At 35.7% G+C, this 22712-nt stretch overlaps 5 protein-coding genes across 9 annotated transcripts in view; 3 read left to right on the plus strand and 2 right to left on the minus strand.

The window, feature by feature from the left end:
* Positions 1-83: 83 nt before the first annotated feature.
* Positions 84-2374, minus strand: LOC118034801 (coatomer subunit beta-2-like). The gene is made up of 2 exons (XM_073409683.1): positions 2199-2374; positions 84-1219 (listed from the first exon to the last, which is right to left on the minus strand). Exon 2 carries the CDS (start codon positions 912-914, stop codon positions 99-101), a length of 816 nt encoding a protein of 271 aa, XP_073265784.1. The 5' UTR covers positions 915-1219; positions 2199-2374; the 3' UTR covers positions 84-98.
* Positions 2375-2428: 54 nt separating this feature from the next.
* LOC118034798 (pentatricopeptide repeat-containing protein At5g10690) lies at positions 2429-8193 on the plus strand. 2 transcript variants are annotated; one of them, XM_035040212.2, is made up of 11 exons: positions 2429-3100; positions 3192-3324; positions 3608-3684; positions 3808-3969; positions 4085-4153; positions 4376-4511; positions 6265-6497; positions 6653-6730; positions 7122-7190; positions 7541-7717; positions 7852-8193. In XM_035040212.2, exons 1-11 carry the CDS (start codon positions 2696-2698, stop codon positions 8128-8130), a joined length of 1818 nt encoding a protein of 605 aa, XP_034896103.1. In that variant the 5' UTR covers positions 2429-2695; the 3' UTR covers positions 8131-8193. The 2 variants fall into 2 exon arrangements, with proteins under 2 accessions (XP_034896103.1, XP_034896102.1); XM_035040211.2 differs by having other exon boundaries at positions 2438-3100; positions 3608-3705.
* LOC118037647 (pentatricopeptide repeat-containing protein At5g10690) overlaps positions 3326-22712 on the plus strand; it is a 50312-nt gene continuing 30925 nt past the window's right edge. The window contains exon 1 of the mRNA XM_073409680.1: positions 3326-3369. The gene's annotated coding sequence lies outside the window, so the exon portion shown is untranslated. The remainder of the gene's footprint in view (positions 3370-22712) is intronic.
* On the minus strand, positions 11169-17026 carry LOC118034797 (putative disease resistance protein RGA4). Of its 4 annotated transcripts, none has more exons than XM_035040210.2 (7): positions 13495-17026; positions 12485-12565; positions 12261-12298; positions 11969-12056; positions 11742-11841; positions 11528-11660; positions 11169-11456 (listed from the first exon to the last, which is right to left on the minus strand). In XM_035040210.2, exon 1 carries the CDS (start codon positions 16728-16730, stop codon positions 13650-13652), a length of 3081 nt encoding a protein of 1026 aa, XP_034896101.1. In that variant the 5' UTR covers positions 16731-17026; the 3' UTR covers positions 11169-11456; positions 11528-11660; positions 11742-11841; positions 11969-12056; positions 12261-12298; positions 12485-12565; positions 13495-13649. The 4 variants fall into 4 exon arrangements, with proteins under 4 accessions (XP_034896101.1, XP_034896100.1, XP_034896099.1 ...); XM_035040209.2 differs by having other exon boundaries at positions 11969-12046; positions 12214-12298; XM_035040208.2 differs by having other exon boundaries at positions 12214-12298.
* LOC118034803 (uncharacterized) lies at positions 19148-20584 on the plus strand. The gene has a single exon (XM_035040216.1). The coding sequence runs from the start codon at positions 19148-19150 to the stop codon at positions 20582-20584; it is 1437 nt and encodes a 478-aa protein (XP_034896107.1).

The following is a 22712-nucleotide window of genomic DNA, read 5'->3' on the forward strand; positions in this document are numbered from 1 at the left end:
TCCATCAACAAATGAACCACTGTGCTTGCCACCTCTGGGAACTTGATGGCACAAGAATGGATGGCTGGATGAGCATTTGCCTGTACTCACCATTCTTCTCAAGCTCTCCATTTTGAGTCTTTCATAACTTCCTTCTTCAACATGAGAACAACCTCGGTGATGTTCCTTGGGGTGATCAAATCAAGGGCAATATCTAGAGTCTTTTTCTGAATGTCTAGATTCGGGCTGGATAGCGCCCTAAGCACATCCATAATCCTGTCAACCATGATCTCTCTATGAGAAGACTTGAGCTCATTCAGACGATCAAGAACTATAAGCTTCACATTATTGTCACTCTGAGAAATTAGAAGCTGGCAATAGGTGCTGGCAGCAGCTCTAATAGCAGTAGGTGCAGATGACAAAGAAACAAGTGTACTAGCACACTCATAAATAACTGCATTAGAAGGGGCATTCAGCAATGATATAATGATCTTAATGTATTTTCCCTTCTCTCCTCGATTTGTTCTGCAAACCTTCCGAATCAACTCTAAGACAACCATCTGCAGCAGTTCACCCCATTCAGAGACCTTATCAACATTGGTCAAGAGGTAATTAGTGGCCCGATCTTGATCACAATTAAAGAGCATGAGAAAAGCATTCCTCTTAGCTGATTGATCTAGTTCTGTTGACAGAACCTTCTCAATCATTTCTGGAGCATCAACCAAAAGCTGCTCACCATGAGGAAGCTTATAAATGGCCATCACAGCTGAGATAGCATTCCTCCTAATGAATGGATGTCGGTGCTCTAGATTCTGAAGGACTGAAGGGATAAGTGGTTCAATTATTTCTGTCTCATTCAATCTACAGAGAAACCTCAATGTCACCCCACGAATGTATTCATTGGGGTGCTGAAGATTGTTCCTCAGGTTTGGCATATGAGAATCATCTCTGGTAACACCCTCCCCTTGGCATCCTTCTTGTCAATAATCTCCAGATACAGAAGCAAAAGTTTCTGGACTGTGTGGTCTTCTGATGGCAGGACATATCTGACTATGGTGATAAACAGTTGTGGTAAGGTTTCCCCATTTAATAGAAGACTAATTGCCTTCTTCATGGCATCGATCTTAGCCAACACATCACTGCCTTCAAGCGCCTCTTTGATCTCTGTAGCTATAGCTGGGGTCCCTTTATCAAAAGTGCACAAGAAATGTACAAGACTTCTCCATCTCTTTTTTATTTCCTGGTAATACAAAAAAAGTCATGTTAACTGAAATCAATATAAGATAAACAGACAAGGAAAGGAAAAAAGAGAACCGACTATGAAAAACAAAATGTAAGAACAACTAAATAAATAAATAAAACACGTTTCCTGTCTCTTCCAAATAGTTCATCTCTATTCAGCAAAGCACAAGATTCAAAAAAATACCAGAAATATCATGATATATAAATTTAGCCTCTCTATTTCATAATATTAAGCCAACAGACACAACTCAAATTCTTTAACAACATCCTACCATTTCCATCTAATACAGTTAGAATTACCACAGTGACCAAACTTATTCTACCTACATTTACAGATACCACATGATTTAACATGTTCCATTCGCATAATAATGTCGATTTGAAGGACACCAAATTTGCAACTAGAAGCAAAATCAAATCAGCACTAGGCATTAAAATTTAACATCATTCTCATTTTAAATTCTTCAAATCGTAAACACTAATCAATGTGATCACTAATTTAACAAAACAAAACAAATTCAACCTTCTCTTCAAACAATTCAGCACCACCGAATTCTCACAAACTCCCAACTATTTCCACTAGTGTTCCCAAATCACCACATTCTTACAACTTTCCATCAAAATTCACACACAAATCACTAACCAAATTTTTACCTAAATTACAGATCCAGCACAATTAACACATATGTAACTAAATCTGTAATTAGCACCAAAACCAAAAACATTAAACAATAACAACTAATCAACTAAATTACTAAAAAATAATCAAAATTAGATCTAGAAATTAAAAAAAAAAAAACGCATTTCAGATCTGCTCAGTCTAAACTCAGATCAGAATCCTAAATACAAAGCAATAATCAATCAAAAGTCGTCGTCTTATATTGTGAGCACATCGAAACCTAAAAATCAATCAATTAGAGCCATAAATGATAGTAATGATAATTCAAAACAGATAAAAGAGCAACAACTTTGCGTACTGAGAAAATGGAATCACTTTCTCGGAATCCAAACAGATCGAGAGAGAATTAGAGAGGCAAAACGAAACGTATAACGATGAGGTGAGATCCAAATAGAAGAAAGAGAGAGTGCGTGTGGAATTCAGTGAGAGATAGAGAGAGAATATATTTGGCTGACCCGAACAGATCCAGCTCTTGTGTTCTTTATAAGCGAAGGAAGATAATAGAGGAAGAGGAGAAGGACTTTGGGTGTAATTATTTGAAGTTGGTTATGGTTTTTTGGGTAACTGAAGTTCATAAACCTGACCCGGTCCATGATTCTGTACAGGCCCAAAAACCAGGTCACGGGCCGGGTAACTACAAGATGAACAGTCCAACTCCAAACCTAACCAACTTTAGCGTCCTCCACTTATTTACCCGCCATTAATTTCCATCTTTGCCCACGCATTATCCGTTATCCTTGTTTCCCTCTCCTCTGCCTCTCTAAGCTCCACCTTCATTTCCATGGCTGATCATTAATGGGTTTTTTCACTTCTACCATCACCAGCAATGCCATGCAAAATCATCTTCTCTCCCTCTATTCTACTAAGCTCCCATCATCAAACCCATTACCCACTTTCAAAATCACCTTCTCTTATTCCTCTACACCCACTCGTCGTAGGTTTCACAAGCCTCATCATAGTCTCAAACGCCTTACCTTTCGTATAGTTCAGCTCACTAGAAGAAGACAATTGGAACAGATTTTTGAGGAAGTCGAGAGTGCTAAGAGAAGGTATGGGAAGTTAAATACGATAGTTATGAATGCGGTGATAGAAGCTTGTGTGCGTTGTGGGGATACCGAGTCTGCTCTTAAGGTGTTTGATGAAATGTGCAAGTCAGAAAGTTGTGGGGTTGATGGTGTCTCTTATGGGACTCTGTTAAAGGTACTTGAATTTGAAATGGGGTGTTCTATTTTCGTAACTTTTGTTTTGATGTCATATTAGTTTGACTTTTACTTCAATTATTGTTCGATAGGGTTTGGGTATGGCTAGAAGAATTGATGAAGCATTTCAGATATTGGAATCAGTGGAAATGGGTACAGCAGTTGGAAGTCCAAAGTTGTCGGCTCCGATGATATTTGGTCTCTTAAATGCTCTAATATCAGCAGGTTTGTAAAATAAGAGATGAAGTTATGACTTTGTTTTGTTTCCAGGTTCTTTAGTGGTAGCACTTGAAACTTTTAAGAGCTTTTCTTGATTAGGATTACCATTTCATGATAAGACATCGAGCCCAAATTTGAAATATCTTGGACAAATTGCCTTTTCGTTGCTTGTATTAGTAAATTGTCTTTACTTATTGTGGTCTCACTACAAGCATGGGGTTTTTTTTTATTGATATTTTGAAAATCATGAGCTTATTTATATTGCTGCATTTGCACTGCTGTAGTGCAGGAGATATACGCCGAGCTAAGGGTCTTCTAGCCCGCTATGGTTATTTGCTTCATGAAAGCTGCAATCCTTCCATCTTGGTATATAACTTATTAATGAAGGTTGAGCACTGATCTGTACTTTTGGGTTTCATGGCATTCCAATGAGAAACAAATATCTAGTATTTGTTATCATTTTAAACGTCTTTCTCTTTGACCTTTCAGGGATATATAAGTGCTGGCTGTCCTCAAGATGCCTTGCCTGTGCATGATGAAATGTTGGAGTTAGGGTTAATCCCTGACAGGCTCACCTATAATACTCTGATATCTGCAAGTGTGAAGGCTGGGAAATTGGATGCTGCTATGCAGTTCTTTGACGAAATGAAGGTCACAAGCATGCATTTGAAAGGCCAGTTTAGAGCCTCTGTATACAAGAAATTAGGTTGTTGCACAAGAAGTTACGTTAGTTTAGTTAAATTATTAAACCCTTGATCTTTTTCAGGACAAAGCACAAAATTTTAGCCGTGACAAGCTTTATCCGGATGTTGTCACTTACACAACATTACTTCAGGTCAGTGAATTGTGCATGTATACTTTATTTTGTGATGAGGAGTTTGTGGAAATTTGAATTTGAGAATTTAGAAAATTTACCAAAGTGTTCAAAAACCATTTAACAAAATGGCATGCTTATTTTACTGCTGAAGTGGCCTCTTGATCTTCTTGTGTGTGAGTCAGAGATTGCAGTTAAAAAAATTGTGTTTTAATTGTTTTATTGCTTTCCTTTCCTCTGCAGGGCTTTGGTGGTGCCAAGGATCTCCTGTCAGTTCTGAAGATTTTCTCTGAAATGAAATTGCATCGGAATTTAGTTATTGATCGAACTGCATTCACAGCAATGGTTGATGCAATGCTAAACTGTGGTTCCATGAATGGTATGCCACACTTGGATTTTTACTCAGGGTTCTGCAGTGCTGATCAATTTAGGTTATAAGCTGCATTGGAATTGAAATTTGAATTAATATCAGCATTTTGTAATACTTAAGCATTTAACCATATATGCATGCATGTATTCTTTTAAAAAAGTGCTTTCTGTTTTTTTCATGCTGAATAGTACCATCTGATTCATTTTAATGGGTGAAGGCTACACAAAGTGTAGTTGAACTTCTACTTCTTTCACTTCTGACGCTAGCTGTCACACCCCTCTTCAAATTACTTTGGTAATGCATCTTAGTATCTTTGATTATATTCACTTTATAATAGTGCTTTAAGTTAGTTAAGTAAACCAACCTCTCTAATTGCTTCTTATTGTTACCTAATCAATTAAATTTACCAACCAGACATGTATTTATAAGCATACACAACCTGCTGTCCATTAAACAAACTTATATGACATCTTGTTGTCTTGTCTTGATCATTCACTTACATTTTACATCTTTGTACGTAGCTATCCTATTGATCAATTATGCACTAAAAGAGTCCATGCATGATACGTTTACATGTGCATTTACATGTGTAATGACCCATACTCAAAAGCTAACCTATGAAAGATACAATAGCATCACTTAAGTTAAACTTCAAGCTAGGACTCCAAAGACTCTTCGGTTGGTATCCTATCTCCTGAGCCCTCTTTCAATCTCATCTTGATTCTATGAAAATAATTTATCAACTACTAATGAGATGACCCAGTGAATGATTAAAGAAATAAGCATGGGAAACTTCATAAGTTTTCAACATATATATGCCTAACATCATATCGACATAATATTTGCACAAGTAAACATGTATGACAATTGAATGTCCATATCTCATATCCATATACTACTCAATGGTAGCATATGTTGCATTAGGTGGCCACAATTTCATGTAAAGCAAGCTTTCCTCATTTCACATATCATGTGCAATTATATCAACACAATATTTGGCTAAAACATATCTTTCACTTTAAAAAACACATAATGCTTCAATCTTTCATGGTCATACTCTTAGTTAGCAATCGTCATTTGAAGTTTCCATTGAAAACTAAGGTTATGCATAAATATTCTGAAAATCTGGCAAGCCTTTAAAGAAATTCTTCATACATAAAAGCATCCAAAAAACAATAGGATTTATGCATACTTATTAATTTAATCACTCACCATAAGCTTTAGCCCTTTTCCCCCTACTTTTTCCTTTACTTTCTTTTATAACCTCACAATCTATCTTTGGTTTTCTTTCTAACAATTCTAATGAATTTAAACCCCAATACCTTACAATTTGTTCTTGGAATACATGGTTTTGTAGTGTTAGTTTATAGGATGGTGTTTAGCTCTCTCTTAAGTTCAAGAAATGGAAGAAAAGGATGTAGTTGGTTGTGAAAAGTTTGAAGGAAAACACATCTCTCTACCTTCCTTTTGACACCTGATAAGCATGACATGCCAAAACTTGTCTTCCTTCACCTACTTAATCATGCAAAATTTATCCTACTTCACCTACTTAAGTTAGTAATTGCATTTTGAACCTTGTTTTCTTTAGTTCTTTGACTTTTGTCCCCTAATTTTCTCTAATTTTGCATTATTCTAAAGAAATCACCAATTATAGTCAATGCAAATTGGTGTTACACCAGCAATGGTTCTAAATTATTCTTTATATATAAACAGAGCAAAAGTCTTATAAGCACTCATGAGATATTTGCTGTGATACATCTAGGTGCTCTCTGTGTATTTGGAGAAATAATAAAACGTGCTGGTGTGAACCCAAAGCTTCGACCAAAGCCTCACCTCTATCTTTCCCTTATGCGTGCTTTTGCCAGTCAAGGAGATTACAATATGGTAAAAAATCTGAACCAGCGATTGTGGCCAGATTCATCTGGAGCCATCTCTCTAGCTTTTCAAGAAGAAGCAGATCATCTTCTCATGGAGGCGGCTTTAAATGATGGCCAGGTACTACAAACAACTGTGCTATTGCACTTGCTTTGTGTTTTTACTTTCTTTAAATGATAAAGCTACTCTTGTTTCCAAATAGTACTACTCTGTGATTAGGATGTGATTGGGAAATTACTGAACATTACAATGTTTGTGTGTTATCCTTTTGTCAGGTTAATGTGGCTCTGGAAAATCTCACAAATGTTGTACTAAAATGGAAACGGATACCATGGACAAGTCGAGGAGGCATGGTATGTAATTGCAATTTACTCTTCATGACTAAATGAAATGAAATGAAGAGTGACTATGATTTAGGTTTCATATCTAGTAATCTTTTTAACTGGATGCTCTGTATTATGCAATGTTGGAATCAGCTGAAATGTTATTTCTTACTGCTTGTCAACTGGCTCAGAGCATTACAAGTGTTTGGCGGATTCGTTGACTTTTTGGGAAACCAGTGTTAATAACATCTTTCAGACATTTCTTGATGGAACCTAAATTTCCATAACTTATTTAGTGCTTTGTCAACTCAGCCTAGAATTTTGTATTTTGAAATTATGCAATGTTACATGTGACTTTTTAAGTAATGGCTGTTATTTCTTACTAAAGTTGTTCAACCCTCAATTTACCTTTGAAACGTAGGTTGCTATGCGCATAGAGGCCTTGTTGGGATTCACCAATTCCATATTCAGTCCTTATCTGCTTCCTCAGGTATGTGAGTTTATTTATCAGCATTCATGTTCTTGAAGCATATATGGATCTCCTATTGACTGATAATGAAAAAAACACAAGATGGATACATGTTGAGACTGGATCCACCACGAGTGATTCTTTTACATGAATGGCTCTTGCCAAGAACGCGACCCAATTAAATAACCCTTAGTTAGCAAATATTTGGTCCTTGTTGGACTCTTTAATAAACTTGTTTGTGGATGAAAGATGCCAGTATGCGACTGAGAGTTTCTCACCTGTGATAACTTAAGGTCATGTTTGATGATCTACAAGCTACAGATCACCACGTGAACCTCTCTGACAATCTTGAGTTCAACCTCTCTGTTCAGGTATCACCAAGTGAACCAATCGAGAGCATCATGATGCCACTAAAAGCAGCTAAGCCTTTACTTGGTACCCTCCACTTGAAGAAAGTGGTTATGCGCTTCTTTTGGGATCAAGTTCTGCCTATTGTAGATGACTGGGGCAGCTGTGTGGGACTTTTGCATCGTGAAGACTGCACCGAGGTACTTTACCGTTCTTCCTTCTCAGTGACTGCAGATTATAAATTTTTTGACTCACCTAGTTAAATTCCACCATTATCAAGTCTCACTTGATGCTTATTTGGATGCATGATGATGATGTTTTAAATATTTTGCAGTTGAATGCCCCCCTGATGACAATGATGAGAAGCCCTCCACCTTGTGTTACAACCACGACGTCTATCAGCCATGTGGTTGATCTAATTTTAGAAAAGATGTATAGAATGGTTGTTGTTGTAAAATATAGTAATTTAAACAGTTCTACTAACAGCTCAGGTTCTAAAACTGTTGGAGTTTTTACAGCTGAACAATTGTTTAAACTTGTTGTGCCTGTACAACGGCCATTGGAGCAAGAAAGAACTCTTGGTAGAAGATGGTGTGAGGATTTTGATGCATAATTGTATTTGTTACTCGACTGAATTCCTGTGCATTATCCTATTAAAGAAGAGTCTTCTCATTTACTTTGATTAAAGAAGTCTCGGATTTCTAATTATTAGAGGGTATAATTCAGCCTCTTTCTATCCAATACTTCCACCACCACCACCTACATTTCATCACTTTTGACACCAAAACCACATTGTCCTCCACCAACACCATCATTATACTCGTCATGAACACTACTACCTTATAATATATTAATATTAATTATTTATTTAGTAATTGATTGTTGTCTGAATAAGGGAAGGAATTTTGCACTGAATGGGTTCGGGTAGTTTGCTTGCAAGGTAATTAGTTCAGTCCTTTTCTTTTACTTGGTGGGTTAGAATTTCTTTCCAATTCTAAAAGTCTTGAAAATTTTTAAAATATAAAAAAGTATTATTTTTATAAATTTCCGAGTAAAAAAAATATTTTAAACTATAAAAAAATCAGCTTTTATTTTTTACTTTTCCTTGAAAAGGTCTATTATATTTCATACAAGTAGGTCTGTTCCTTTGAACAAGAAAAAAAATATTTTGGTTTAATAGCAGAAAAAAATATTTGGTTTAATAGGTTATCCATAAATTTATAAAATCATTGAATTAAATTACTTAAATTCATTTAATTAAAATAATATTATTTTATTTTTAATTAAAAAAATTAATTGAGTTAATATTTTGTATAATTTAACTAAAATTCATTCAAGTTGGGTGAACAGGTTCAGCCGGGTTTAACCACCATAATCACAAGTGTCCTGAAACTAAGTCAGCAAGAATAAGATAACAGATGTTATAAGAAGATTAAAAAAAAAAAAATAGAAACAATTATATAATTAAGTGGCCGGTGACATTTTAACAGCATTTTCACATCCCGAAATGACACTCCAATGATAAAAAAAGAATTTTCTCAGAAATCTAGGTCAAACGATGCAAATAGTGCATCTGTGATTTATCAAGTCTAACCCCCCTGTCACCCACCAAGACATGAAATTCCTCACGGTGGTAGCAGCAAAGTATACTGACAGACACGCTTCCTTGTAATAACCGTGTATCTTACATCACAATCTTCTTCTTGTCCTAACTCTCCTATAAATTCCTTCACTCATAAGCTCTAAGCTACGAAAGAAATCAGAACTCAAAACGGGGAAGCAGAAGTGGTCAGCTTTTGGCCCTTTGAAGAGGGCAGCCAAGAAAATAAACTTTGTACTGAGCTTCAATTTCAGAAAGTGGCGATTGGCTTCAATTCTTAGCATTGCGTCTTCTTCTTCCTCTAGAAGGACAAGGAGGTTGAGCATTAATGATAGAATTGGATTGCATGGGGCAATTGAAGATGTTGAATCAGATCATCAAAAGTACAAGCCAGTTCGAACATTTGAAAGGGTTAGAAGTTATGGCTCGCCAGATGAAGATATTGATAAGAGGGCTGAGATTTTTATTAATAATTTTCGACAGCAACTGTTAATGGAAAAGCAGGTTTCTTTGCAGCTGAGGTATTACAGAGGGAATAGTTTTGGAAGGGATTACTGAAGAGAATGCCAATCTATTAATAAATTTTTGTTGTGAGAAAATGATGTTAATTTCTTGTTTCCATTTGTTGGGATGCAGGAGAAAACTTGAATTGTAGTTCTTTCAATGAACAAAACGCCTATCTGCCATCAGCTGTAGACATGTTATTTGAGGCACAAGATTTATCAGCTCTAAGATCAATACCTGCAATTTGGAGTTCGTCTGAGGGAAAGTATGCAATCTATAAAGTGGCAAGAAATTTCATCAGAATGCTCATTAAAATCCTGTAAAACTTCATAAAACTCAAAATATCATAAGAAGCAACAAATCTATTTCTGACACAAGGAACTCGCACACCAAAGTGCATGGCAAGCAATCAAATTCAAAACTTGACACAACTGGACAACGGGGAAGCCCTACTCGACATTAAGGATGTTTTCCATGCGAAACCCAGTTCAGGTTCCAAGTCATGGTTGACAACTATTTAAAATGCGATCAAATCTGAAGAGTAGTGGCAATTGTGATGATAAATCCTGTTGCTTTTAGGCTAGCCGAAAATCAAGCTTAACTAAAGATATTGAATATTGTTGCATTTTCCCCTTGATCTATAGGGTAATCTATTATTATATGAACTCTTCTTGTTGCAGCAATCATCGATTTTTGCATGATTGGACTCCAGAGAAGTCAATCTTCAAGTTTCTTTATATATTATGCTTACCTGAGTTGGTTGGTTTCTTTATAATCAAAGATACTAGGGTAGCACTTCTACTGAGTCCTGCCCTCCTAATAAAGGGAAAGGAAACAATAGAAAGAATGAAATTTCAAGGAGAAAGAAGCTGCTTGGAGTCGAGAGATTAAATGTACAACTCAGATGCTTGAAGACTGTTCCAGACGGTAAAGTACCAAATATTCAGCTCATCAACAGTAAATTGCTTGGACAACTGAGGAAAAGGAAGCTAGAATGTTACGCCAAACACAAACGGCGACAAGGAAATTGAAAAGAACTTCACTTGAAGCAGTCCTATACTAGGTCTGATGTGGATGTCTGATCCATTTGACCCATTAATTTCGCACAGGAGTGTTCATTGATGATTCTACCTTTTGGGGTTGCTAATTATAGAGTCTGGCCCTGTTATCAATTTGGTTGCTGTTCACATTTTTGTTAGCTAATTTTGTTCATTTATATTTTTATATTGTTAGACTTGAGTGGTTACAGGTCTGATGCCCAAAGAACTTCTGTAATTGCCGTGACATTCTTTTGGTTATCTAAGAAAGTGCGGTGACATTCTTTAGGTAATCTACTCAACTTGGCATCAAATAAACATTTTAGTTTTATGTTTGCAATGGTCAATGAGGCCCTGTGATCTGTTGGAGGGCTGTTAAAGAGGAGTGACACTGAAATGTCTGGCAAAGGGGGGCTTAGTTTTGGTCATTCAATGGATAAAATTGGGAAATTCCCAGTCAAATTTCTTTCGTTGTCCATCAGCAAACAAGAGGAAGGTGAGAATATCATATCTGAGAAATGAGAATTACTCGATCTTGAGGAAACTATGATGGTGAATATAATTGAAACACTGAATATTCAGTCCTAATTCCTACAAGATGTTCTGTTGAGACACAAACAAAAAGAAAAATAATAATTTCCAACTGCTTTCACCATGTAACGAGTTGCAAAAAGCCAGTTAAAGCCCTGGAGACATCCCTTGAGACCGTAGACATCATGATCAAGCTTGGTTGGACTGAAATTCATCAAAACGGTCGAGCGTCTCAAACCTTCATCTTCAAGGGATCTGGCAGACTCCCTGCAAGATACAAAAGAGAACATAAATACAAGAGACATTAAGAGCAAACATAAACTTGGTACAATTCACACCTTGTAGGGTAATACTCCTGCTCAACATGAAACTTGAAAGAGAGGGAAAGTGCAAGAGGTCAAGGGTAAAGTTTGATGCAACCAGCAAGCTTGAGCATTGTTGGAATCAGTCAAGGACCAATTGATTGGAGAACTGGGGAAAGAAAACAAGAAGTTATGCCAAACAAATACAAGTAGAAGATATGAAAAACTTTAAGTTGATTTAGTCTAATACCTAACTTGATGTGGATGTTTGGTGTCTGGTTGATCAATACCACACCAGAGTGCACAGATGATTCTACCATCTGAGACTGAATCAAACTTTTACTTTGCAGCTTCAACCAGAGAAAACACAGATGATCAACAAACAGGGAAACACAACATATGCACATAATGGTTATCGGTCATCAACTTCAGACATCTTATCATTATTTCAAGATTTACAAGCTGTAAGATCAATACCTGCAATTTGGTTTTGCAAATGAAATGTACATGAAACGTATGGAGTGTAAACAGATTTCTATCAAGTTTGTCACAGGCCTGCAAAGCCCTGTAAATACAAGTATCATATGAAGAACTTTTGCAAATTTGAATAAGATCAACATTAATTATTTAAGCATAAAATTTAGTTTCTGTACACATGTTCATTCAGTAAACCCCATTAAGCAAAAGCATAAAGGCATTAAAAGATAACTTATGTACTAAACCTGATCCAGCCTGTTCCATCCTCTATAATGAAATCATCATTGAATACCTTTTCAACTTTATCAAACCCCAGTCCAATCATTGTATCTACACCAAAAAGGGCAAAAAAGAAAGGTTAAACAGAAGCTGCATTTGCCTCAACAAAAACCAAAGTAGGAAAATTTTGTTTTAGAGGAGTAGAAACTGATTCATCTACAACAAGAATTTAAGATTAATTATATCAGCAACTCTCCAAACAGTTTTTTCATCTTCAGAACTTGAAGCTCGACTTACGGCTTCAATGTTACCGGAATTGCACCCTGTAAATATATAACTAATATCTGTAGCGGCATCCAAAATCCTCTGACCTATTTCCTGCAACCAAGATTCAATTCTAAAAGTTCAGCTGTAAAAAATGGACATTACTAGAAAGGTCAATGACAACTTGACAGAAGCATGTGAAAACAGAAAATCACTTGCCTATTATAACCAAATATATTTTTATATTATGAAATCAAACTCAATTCAAAGAGAGAAAATACTTGGGTAATTGGATACTCTTAATGCATATAAAACTCACATGCTCCGACACTAAATTGCTCATAGAAATTGGAAAGAAAACTAGAAAGTCAAATGCATGCAGCATCAATTTGTTGAAAAAAAAGGATAGATTAGGTGATTGGAGAAGGCTTTACTTTGTGTAGGTAGGGAAGAGAAATGGGGTAATCTGCCGTTTTATTGAGGGCTGAACCCCTTTATGTAAGAGCTTTATTTAAAAAAAAAAAACAATTTTTATTTAAGAATATATTAAGTTAATATTTTTTATTTTTAATATTAATATTTAAACAAAAATGGAACTTTAATTAATTAAAAAATGTTACCAATATTTATAGAAGAAATATAACAATTTTATCAGATGAGATTTGTGTATAATAAAATAAATAAATATAGAGAAAGAGCAGGGATTAATAATAATAATAAGAGAAATTAAATGAAGGAAGCTGTTAAAAACCTTTATATTTAAGAATAGTAGCCTCATGGTGAAAATGCTCTAACCATCAAATATGATAGATTAAATAAATAATACATAGTTTTATAAAATGATAGCAATAATAATAAAAATAAAAGAAATTAAACTAAGGAAGGAAGGAAGGAAGAGATTAAATATCTTCATTTTTGGTGAAAAGTGATTTTGTTTGGTGTCTGAACCCAATTAATTGAAAAACGTTACCTTTCATAGAGAGAGTATGGAATAATAAAAATAAAAGAAAATAAATAAAGGAAGGGAAGGAGAGGTTAAATACCTTTCATACACGCAAGTGTTTGTATGTTCGGTGAAAATACTCCTTAGTAGTCGATATTCCAATCCTTCACCCTTTACATAGCGACCCTCCTTTTGAATGTAATTCCTATCAATTACAATATCTGGAATGTGTTTAATGTTAGGAGGCCACTCCTCCTACCTCTCCTTTCCCCGTCCGCTCAGCTCTTCACTGCAGTCCTCGATTGATAATGCTTGCAAAGAGGGAAGGTAGGGTATCATCTCTTGAGATTCAGATAGCGACTTCAATTCCCTGCATCCAACAACTTCTAATTTCTGAAGAGAATGCATCCCCTTATCAGGCAGTGGCAGAGACTTCAATCTTGAGCATCCCCTAATCGATAGCGATTGAAGAGAAGAGAGATTTTGCAGCCCTACTTCCGGAAGAGATTCCATGTCATCAATGAACAACATATCTAGTCTCTTCAATTTGGAGAGAGGACGGATAAATGAAGAAGAAGAGACTGGTGATGTCATCTTCATTGTCTGCTGTAATGGCATTGAACTAGTTCTCCACAAATTAAGATCTTCATCGAGAGTTGGAAACAACGGCATTGAAGTCAGATTTGGACACTCGTCAATGCTCAAGGAAGAAAGACGTGGAAAAGAGAGCATTATCAACCCTTCTTCTATTGTTGACTCATCACTATCATCATTCATCTCATCTCTACTCCATCTCTTCCTCCATCCCTTCAGTCTAAAACAATCCTCAATATCAAGTGTCTTTAAGGATGGGAAAAACATCGACGCTCCTTTTCCTCCAACCCCCTCACTATCTATGTACTCCAAATCACCCAATCGCACAATCCTTAATTCTTCAAGAGAAGGGATTCCATCTAACGGAGGGATATGCTTAAGTCTTCCACAGTCTACTAGAACAATACTTGCAAGATTTGAGAGATGTGAAACCCAACTAGGAAACCTCATACCTCCATAGACTCCAACTATCAACCCTTGAAGATTCGAGTTTGGCCGGAGGCTTTGCAACATTTTATCATACAAATCAATATCTGAATCACTGTCCAGCTTTGGGTCCCACCATACGGTCAACGACTGAAGATATTCTTTATCGATCAATTTAGCTCCTTCAAATTCTGATAAACAAGAACCACCGTCACATCCCTTGACTATTATTTCTAGCCTCCCTCTCAATTCATTTAACCTTCTCAACTCATCCAGTCCACCTATTATCTCAGATTTAGAACTACTTTTTTTTGCAACCACAAAGCATGACAACGTCTGTAGACTAGTTAATTTCCCAATCCCACGAGGCATATACTCTAAATCCTCACATAAATCATCATCAAGAGTGCAACCAACATCAAGATGCCTCAGATTGATCAGCTTACTAATATCCCTAGGTAGTTCCTTAAGTTTCCTACAACCATTGAGCTTGAGCACTTGCAAATTTACCAGACTAGTGACAGAATTAGAAAGCGCCTCTATCTCATTATTCGAAAGATCAAGATATTTCAGATGCTTGATCTTTTCAATGAGAGGTGACACTTCCTTCATTCCAAAATCACTCAAAACAAGCACACGTAAACGCCTAAAGTCTCGACAAATAGACTCCCATGCCCCCTCATCCCATTTTCCACCTTGCAATAATACAAGTGTTCTTAGACGTTTTGCACAAGGCAAAGACAAATCAAATTCTGTGTCAAATGACACGTGCCGAGTCAAATCACAAATCCTATTTCCTCCACCCTCCACTTTGATGCTCTGAAAACCAGCGACATGGGTTGCAAGATCATGCATTTTGCAACTTGTTATGCTACCTAAATCATCCTTTTCCACTTCGTGAAAGAAGGACCTCCACAATAAATTCTCAAAGCACCTAAAACCAACAATTTCTAAGCACTCACCCAAATTTGAAGAGCTAATAAACCCTTGTGCAATCCAAAGTCGAATCAATGACTTCACATCAATCCTATGACCTTTCGGGAATAAGCTACAGTATGCAAAGCAATGCTTCAAATATGATGGAAGAGGATCGTAGCTTAACTTAAGGGTATGTATGATGTTATCATCTTTGACCCTATGTGGAAGTTCTTGTTTGATAAAGGGCAACCACTGGGCTCTATCTTTCAAAGACATTAACCTCGCAATTGCTTTTATGACCAAAGGAACTCCCTGACACCTCTCTACAATCTCTTTTTTTATTTTTTCGTCTATGTAATTTGACTCTTGACCTGAACCAAAAGCCTTGTTTGAGAAAAGAGACCACGATTCCTTTTCAGAAAGGCCTTTTAACGCAAGTGACAATCTGCTTGTTAATTTTGCAATTGCATCAGAACGTGTAGTTATTATCATCTTGTTTCCTCTAGCCTCCTCGTGTGGTAAGGACTGCCTCAAACAATCCCACTTTTCACCATCTCGACCATCCTTATTATCCCACACGTCATCTAATACAAGCAGGTATTTTCTATTTTCTATTTTTTTTTCTTCTATTTTTTCCTTAAGTTTCTTTTTCATACTCTCTAACTCATCAGATACATCTTTGAGTATCTTTTTGACATCAAAACAACCCGAGACACGGACCCAGAGTTTCAGACCAAAATGATGATTAACTTGTTCATCATTGAAAACACTCTGAGCAAATGTGGTCTTTCCCAACCCGCCCATTCCAACTATTGAGATGACAGAAACACTCACAATCTCATCGTTGGGATTCAACAGAAAGCTCATAACTTTCTTTTTTTCATCTTCTCTCCCGAAAAATATCTCGGGTTCAGAGGAGGTAGTTGCCTCTCTAATCATAGTCAGAGAAGCGTTCTCCTCATAACGAACCTCAAAGTGAAATTTTTCACTCTCAGAAACAATCTCATCTAGCCTCTGCCTAAGTTCCTTAACTTTATGACCCATCTGCCAACCATACACAAGTTGGTTTGACCCTGAGAAGAATGTACGTACCTCCCTCGGTATTTTATTTCGGGACCTCAATCTTTTCCGCTGCACTTCTGTTGAAAAATCATCCAGCAAATCTTCAGCATCATAGACCGCTTCTTGCAGCTTCCCGAGCCAGTCTTCAAGTTGAGCGGGTGGTTTCTGCACCTGCTCCTCAGCATCGTGGAGGACACCCTTAATTCTGGTAACCGTGCTCATGAGCTTGCTTAGCTGATCTTTGACACCCCACCACAGTGCAATCTCCTGGGTAGCTAGTGGACCCAGTTTCTTTACTATTTCCTCCGCAATATTGAAGAGTACACGTTCAGCCATTATTTGTTCTCGGTGAGTTGAAAAGGTGTGTGTGGGAAAGAACAAAGAGGGAACAAAAGACAAGAAAAATGAAACGAATGGTGTTTGATTTTGTTGGTTTGAAAGTGATTGAGGTTTGGATTGAATGCTAAAAGGCTTGCGTTGTTGTGAAGATCAAAAGTAAAATCATGTATTTATAATAGAGAAACAGATTCCAAAATTTCCAAAACACGAAAGATATTAGAGATTCTACATGTACTCTCACGATCTCTGAATCCCTTAACTCGTCTGCACTCAACTAGTAGTTCCTTGCTTTGGTTTAGTAAACCATTCAAAGCATAATCTTCGTTCCTTCACATTATTCAAAAAGCTTGAGTCACGGTGAAGCAATGATGGATACCTTCCCTTTATCATAGGATGCTTTATTTTCTTTCACCGAGATCAGTCATGGGGTAGGCCATTGATTGTTAATGCGGACCAACAATGTCATCAAAAGAGATGCTGATGCTTTCCTTTTTATTATTTCGTAATTAATTAGAACAAATTCCAAACTCTGCAAACACTCAAGCTATCAAGGACCTACGTGGTCTCTCTGGATCTCCAAATCGATCCATTAATTGATCTGCCCCCTCAACCAATATTTCCTTGCTTTGATTTTAAGAAAACCAATCGATATCACACTCAACGAATCTTTACTGTTTTGGAGTTCTAGCCGCCACAGTATTTCAAATCCCCTACTCTTTTTTAATTCAATATATTATAGGAAGATTAAACAAATTTTTCTTGAATTCAACATGATTTTCACAATCATACTATAAATTTATTTTGTTTGTGATAATAAAATCAAAATTATATTTTAAAGGTTTCAACAACCGATCAATTTGCAGAATATTGATGTTAAGGTTCAAATAAGAATCTGACTTTGATTTTATTATATTTATCACCTTTATTTTATGATCACAATCAGGGGCGGAGCCTTTTACAAGGCTAAGGAGGGCTATAGCCCAGGATAAAAAAAAATTAATGGTCCACTTTTCTTTATAATTTTTACACAGCTTATGTCCCACTTTCCAGCAAATATATATCCCACTTTCCATATCTTTTACAGCAAACCTAGCATCCCACTTTTCCTTGCAATTCAAATTAATTACTTGCCATCAGCCGCCACTTTACTTTCCCAGGTAATTAGCCACCCACCTTCTCTTCCAATACTAATTAATTAGTTATACTTTACAATAAATTTATCTAAATATAAATAATTCATTCATTCACATGTTTTTTAAATAACTTGGAGTTTTAACTATTTTTCTTCTCAACAATATATAGTTTTAGCTTGGATTTTGAAGAAGAATCTATACAGAGAGCCGCAAAAGTATAAAATCATCAAGTAAGAATTTACAAGTCATGACTTTTCATTTTGAATTCAATATTTCATATTCATTACAGTAGATTGTTAGTAGAGTAAACAGTAGACTTTATCCTAGAAATGGATGCATGCTAACACACTAGTAGTCTAGTACTAATAATTTATTGGTTATTTCAAAGTTAAATTCTCCAAATCTCCTAGTAGTTTGCATCACTAGTTTATCCTTGTATATTCTGTATTTTATAAATATTCTATTGTGGCATTAGTATCTTTTCATCTTGCATCTGACTTCCCTAATCCTTTTTACTTGAATAGGTTATAAATTATAATGGAAAATCAAGGAAACAAGAGAGGAAAAACTATGTTTTCATTCTTTAAACCAAACGAACAAACATCAACCAGTAAAGGACATTCTCCTTCCAATGTTGATGTGTCAAATCATAGTGAACAACCCCCTTTCAAATCTCAAAGAGTTGAAATTGATGTTAATACTCTTGAACGAGATCCTGGGTTACGAATTCCAGTGTGGAGACATCCTATTAATCAACAAGATGAAATTAGAAGAGCTTATATCAAAATGGGTCCATATCAACCTAAGTTAGCAGAGTATCCAAGGACTGAATCAGGGAGACAATATCATCGATTTCAGTACACTTGGTTTGATCAATTTCCTTGGCTAGAGTACTCTCCATCAAAGGATGCAATATTTTGTTTTCCATGCTTTATCTTTGAAAACAAAGTGCCTCGTCATCTCACATTCACCACCGAAGGCTTTAGAAGTTGGAAGAGGGTTAATGATGGAGTTAGATGTGCACTTTTGATGCATAGGGGAAGTCCCACTTCACCACATAATAATGCTGTGAAATCTGCTGGAGATTTAATGAAAGTAAGTAGACATATTGATAAAGTGTTGAATGCACAAACTGTTGAAGAAGTTTAGAAAAATCGGTTGAGACTTATGACAATAATTGAAAGTGTTAGATGGCTTAGCTTACAAGCATGTGCATTTAGAGGTCATGATGAATCTTCAGCTTCTAATAATCGAGGTAATTTTTTGGAGATGATAAGACTTATGGGGAGACTGAATGTTGACATTGATGATGTTGTCTTAGAAAAAGCTCCGAAAAATGCAAAGTATACCTCGCCGACTATTCAAAAAGAGATTTTGCATATTCTTGCGAACAAAGTGAGGAAAAAGATTTGTGAAGAAGTTAGAGATGCAAAGTTTTGTATTTTGGTTGACGAAGCCAAAGATGCATCAAATAAAGAACAAATGGCTATTGTTTTGAGATTTGTTGACATTCAGGGTTTTGTACGAGAGCGTTTTTTTAGTATTGTGCATGTTTCAGATACTACTTCTTCAACACTTAAAAAAGAAATTTGTGATGTGCTCGCTCGATATAACTTGCATATTTTCAATATGCGAGGTCAAGGGTATGATGGTGCTAGCAATATGCGTGGCGTATGGAATGGACTACAAGCTCTATTTCTCAGAGATTGTCCTTATGCATATTATGTACATTGTTTTGCTCACCGACTACAACTGGCATTAGTTACAACAGCTGGAAATGAGATTTTTATTTGGTTATTTTTCTCAAAATTGACAACCATTATCAACCTTATTTGTGCTTCTTCCAAACGTCATACCGAGTTACATTATGCTCAGGCTATAGAAATTGCACATATGGTAGTTACTGGAGAACGTGAGACTGGTAGAGGGGCTAATCAAATTGGTAATTTACATCGAAATGGAACTACTCGCTGGAGCTCTCATTTTGATTATATTTGCAGCTTAATAGACATGTATGGTGCAATTATTACTGTGCTTGAAAGTATGGTTCAAGAAGGATCTTCTAATTCTATACGTGGAGAAGCTGGTGGTTGTTTGATTGTGATGAAATCTTTTGAATTTATATTCATCTTATATTTGATGCATAAAATAATGGGGATTACTGATTTACTTTGTCGAGCTTTGCAGCAAAAATCTCTTGACATCTTAAATGTAATAGATCTTGTATCAACTACTAAAGCATTGCTTCAAACTTTGAGAGATGCCGGATTTGATCTTCTCCTTGCAAATGTGCAATTTGTTTGCACAAAATATGAGATTGACATACCACATATGAATGCTTCGTATAAAAAGGCTACAGGTCGTTCATGTCAGCAACAAGGTTCGGTAACAGTTTACCAGCATTATCATTATGATATATTTAACTCAACAATAGATTTTCAGTTGGAAGAATTAAATTCTAGATTCAGTGATGAGACAGTGGAACTCTTTGTACTTAGCTCTGCTTTAGAACCTAAAGACAACTTTAAATCATTTAAAGTTGATGTTATTTACAAGCTTGCTAAGAAATTTTATCCTGAAGATTTCAATGAACAAGAGATGTATTATTTGAGATCTCAACTAGAGCATTATCAGATTGATGTGATTCATCATGAGAGCTTTCAGAATATGTCTACCATTTCTGAATTATGTCGAGGATTAGCTGAAACAAATAAGTAGCAGCACTATCATTTGATTGACAGGTTGACTCGTCTTGTTTTGACTTTGCCTGTTTCCACTGCCACTACAGAGCGGGCATTTTCAGCTATGAAACATGTTAAAACTGTGTTTCGCAATAAAATAGAAGAGGAGTTCTTAGCATATTCTATGATGATTTACATTGAACGAGAGCTTGTTGAAGATATTGATTCGGATTCTATCATAGATGAATTTTATTCTACAAAACATCGAAGGGTGCAGCTTTGATAGTATAATTTATTTTTATTTTTATTTTGAATTTTATGTACTTTAAATTTTATTTTTTATATATGTTATGTTATGTATTTGAATTAAAACTTTATTGTTAATTTGACAAATTTATATATTCGAGTGAATGATTAATCTTAAAAAATAATTTATGTATTTATATCATAGCTCAGGATAAGAAATATTCATGGCTCCGCCCCTGAACACAATCTTATAATCACATTGTTGATACTTTGTTATATAGAAAGGATAATCTTAATTCAAAAGATGACAAAGCTTTTTTAAATTCTTGGGAGTTGAAAAAAAAAGTGATTTTATTAATAAAATTAAAATTAAATAAAAAATGGAGAGCGCAAATCTTTTCAAACATACAAAAATATTCACAAAGTGATTTTATTTTATTATTATTAAATACAGTCGACCACGACGTCGCAACAATTGGTTGTGGTGTGTTGATCTTAAGTCACCTAAGTTATTAACAGCAAGGATGTGATTTATGACGAGTCTGCTATGTTGTAGAAAGAAAAGGAGTTGAATTGTTATTGATGTTGAGATGGACCAGGTTACTAGCAAAGAAGTGAAGATTGAGGTTAGAACATTATAGACAATGCAAAAAGATAGCCTATTGAGCAAGTGATACATGATATTATTGTTAAAAATATGCTCGGGGAACAACCTTACAATATTTCTATAGGCATAAAAAGAAGATAGATAAAAGTATCAGTTAAGTATGGTTATTTTGATCTAGCTGATTTTACCTTGAATATTGCAAAGAATCTTGATGATATAAGCTTTGTTCCTATAAAGAAGCAATTTATTGCAAAAAAACTTCTTAGAAAATGCTAGCTATGAATGAGAAGATTGAGTCTCTTTATAAGAACCGAACGTAGAAACTTGTTAAACCATCACAGGCCAGAAGACTTTTGGGTCTTGTTGATGACTTGTTTATTACCTCGAAGAACATATATAAGATCAACAGTTTAATAGGTCGGTCGAGTGGTGAGTCTGAGATGAGTGCAGCTAAGATGATTTTAGGGGATGATTTGGAAAGGAATGCGGAGAACAGGAACATAAATTGCCAAAAATGTATTCGGCGTTTCAGTGTGTTCAATTTTGAATAAGTGAAAATAAATTTAATAAAGAATGGAGAGCGCAAATCTTTTCAGACATACAAAAATATTCACAAAGTGATTTTATTTTATTATTGTTATTATTATATTTTTGTCTGTGTCATGGCAATAATTACAGAGCAGTGCTCAAGTTCAGATCCTTCCACTTTAATGTCTTCTAAAATCAGAGACAATAAACATCTGCAATTGAAACCAATTATAGCTAGCCCAAGTGAAATTCCTGAAGACCATATATAGACATCATCAGGCTTGTGAAATTCATTCAATTGTAGAGGATGCAAACCTTCATCTTCGAGTAATCTAACAGACTCCCTGGAAGAGACAGAAGAGGTTGTAAACAAAGGAATCAAGAGCAGACATAAACTAGAATTGTTTACCTGGCCCATCTTCACTAAAATTCTTGTATAACTGGGGGAAGAAACTAGAATGCTGTGTCGAACTTCTACAATGAGGAGGAGATCAAGTACTTGATTTAGTCTAATTAACACCAGTTGTGATGTAGAGTTTTGATGTACACTCATGATTTTAACAATCTGAGGCTGAATCTTAAAGCATTACCTTGCAGCTCAATGCTTAAGATATTTCCCCTTTACTTGACGGAGTTACTAGTCTGGTCTGCCCTATCGTAGGTGCCTGCCTTTTAGAAACTTTGGTTTCGTATGGCCATGACTATTACAAATTACATTACAATTACTATTACTGTTTCTAAAAAAACTAAAGGGTATGGCAAAGGTACCATAGCACAAGGGAGA

This window comes from Populus alba, chromosome 6 (assembly GCF_005239225.2).
Source record: "Populus alba chromosome 6, ASM523922v2, whole genome shotgun sequence".
Classification (NCBI taxonomy): Eukaryota; Viridiplantae; Streptophyta; class Magnoliopsida; order Malpighiales; family Salicaceae; genus Populus; species Populus alba.

What these genes read in the sequence shown, in the direction of transcription:
- LOC118034801 (XM_073409683.1), bottom strand. Translation starts at nt 914, where the DNA reads ATGCCAAACCTGAGGAACAATCTTCAGCACCCCAATGAATACATTCGT.
- LOC118034798 (XM_035040211.2), top strand. Translation starts at nt 2,696, where the DNA reads ATGGGTTTTTTCACTTCTACCATCACCAGCAATGCCATGCAAAATCAT. An exon ending in AAATGCTCTAATATCAGCAG is followed by an intron (nt 3,325 to 3,607) that starts GTTTGTAAAATA and finishes GCTGTAGTGCAG; the next exon opens with GAGATATACGCCGAGCTAAG. An exon ending in CTTACACAACATTACTTCAG is followed by an intron (nt 4,154 to 4,375) that starts GTCAGTGAATTG and finishes TTTCCTCTGCAG; the next exon opens with GGCTTTGGTGGTGCCAAGGA.
- LOC118034797 (XM_035040210.2), bottom strand. Translation starts at nt 16,730, where the DNA reads ATGGCTGAACGTGTACTCTTCAATATTGCGGAGGAAATAGTAAAGAAA.
- LOC118034803 (XM_035040216.1), top strand. Translation starts at nt 19,148, where the DNA reads ATGGGGAGACTGAATGTTGACATTGATGATGTTGTCTTAGAAAAAGCT.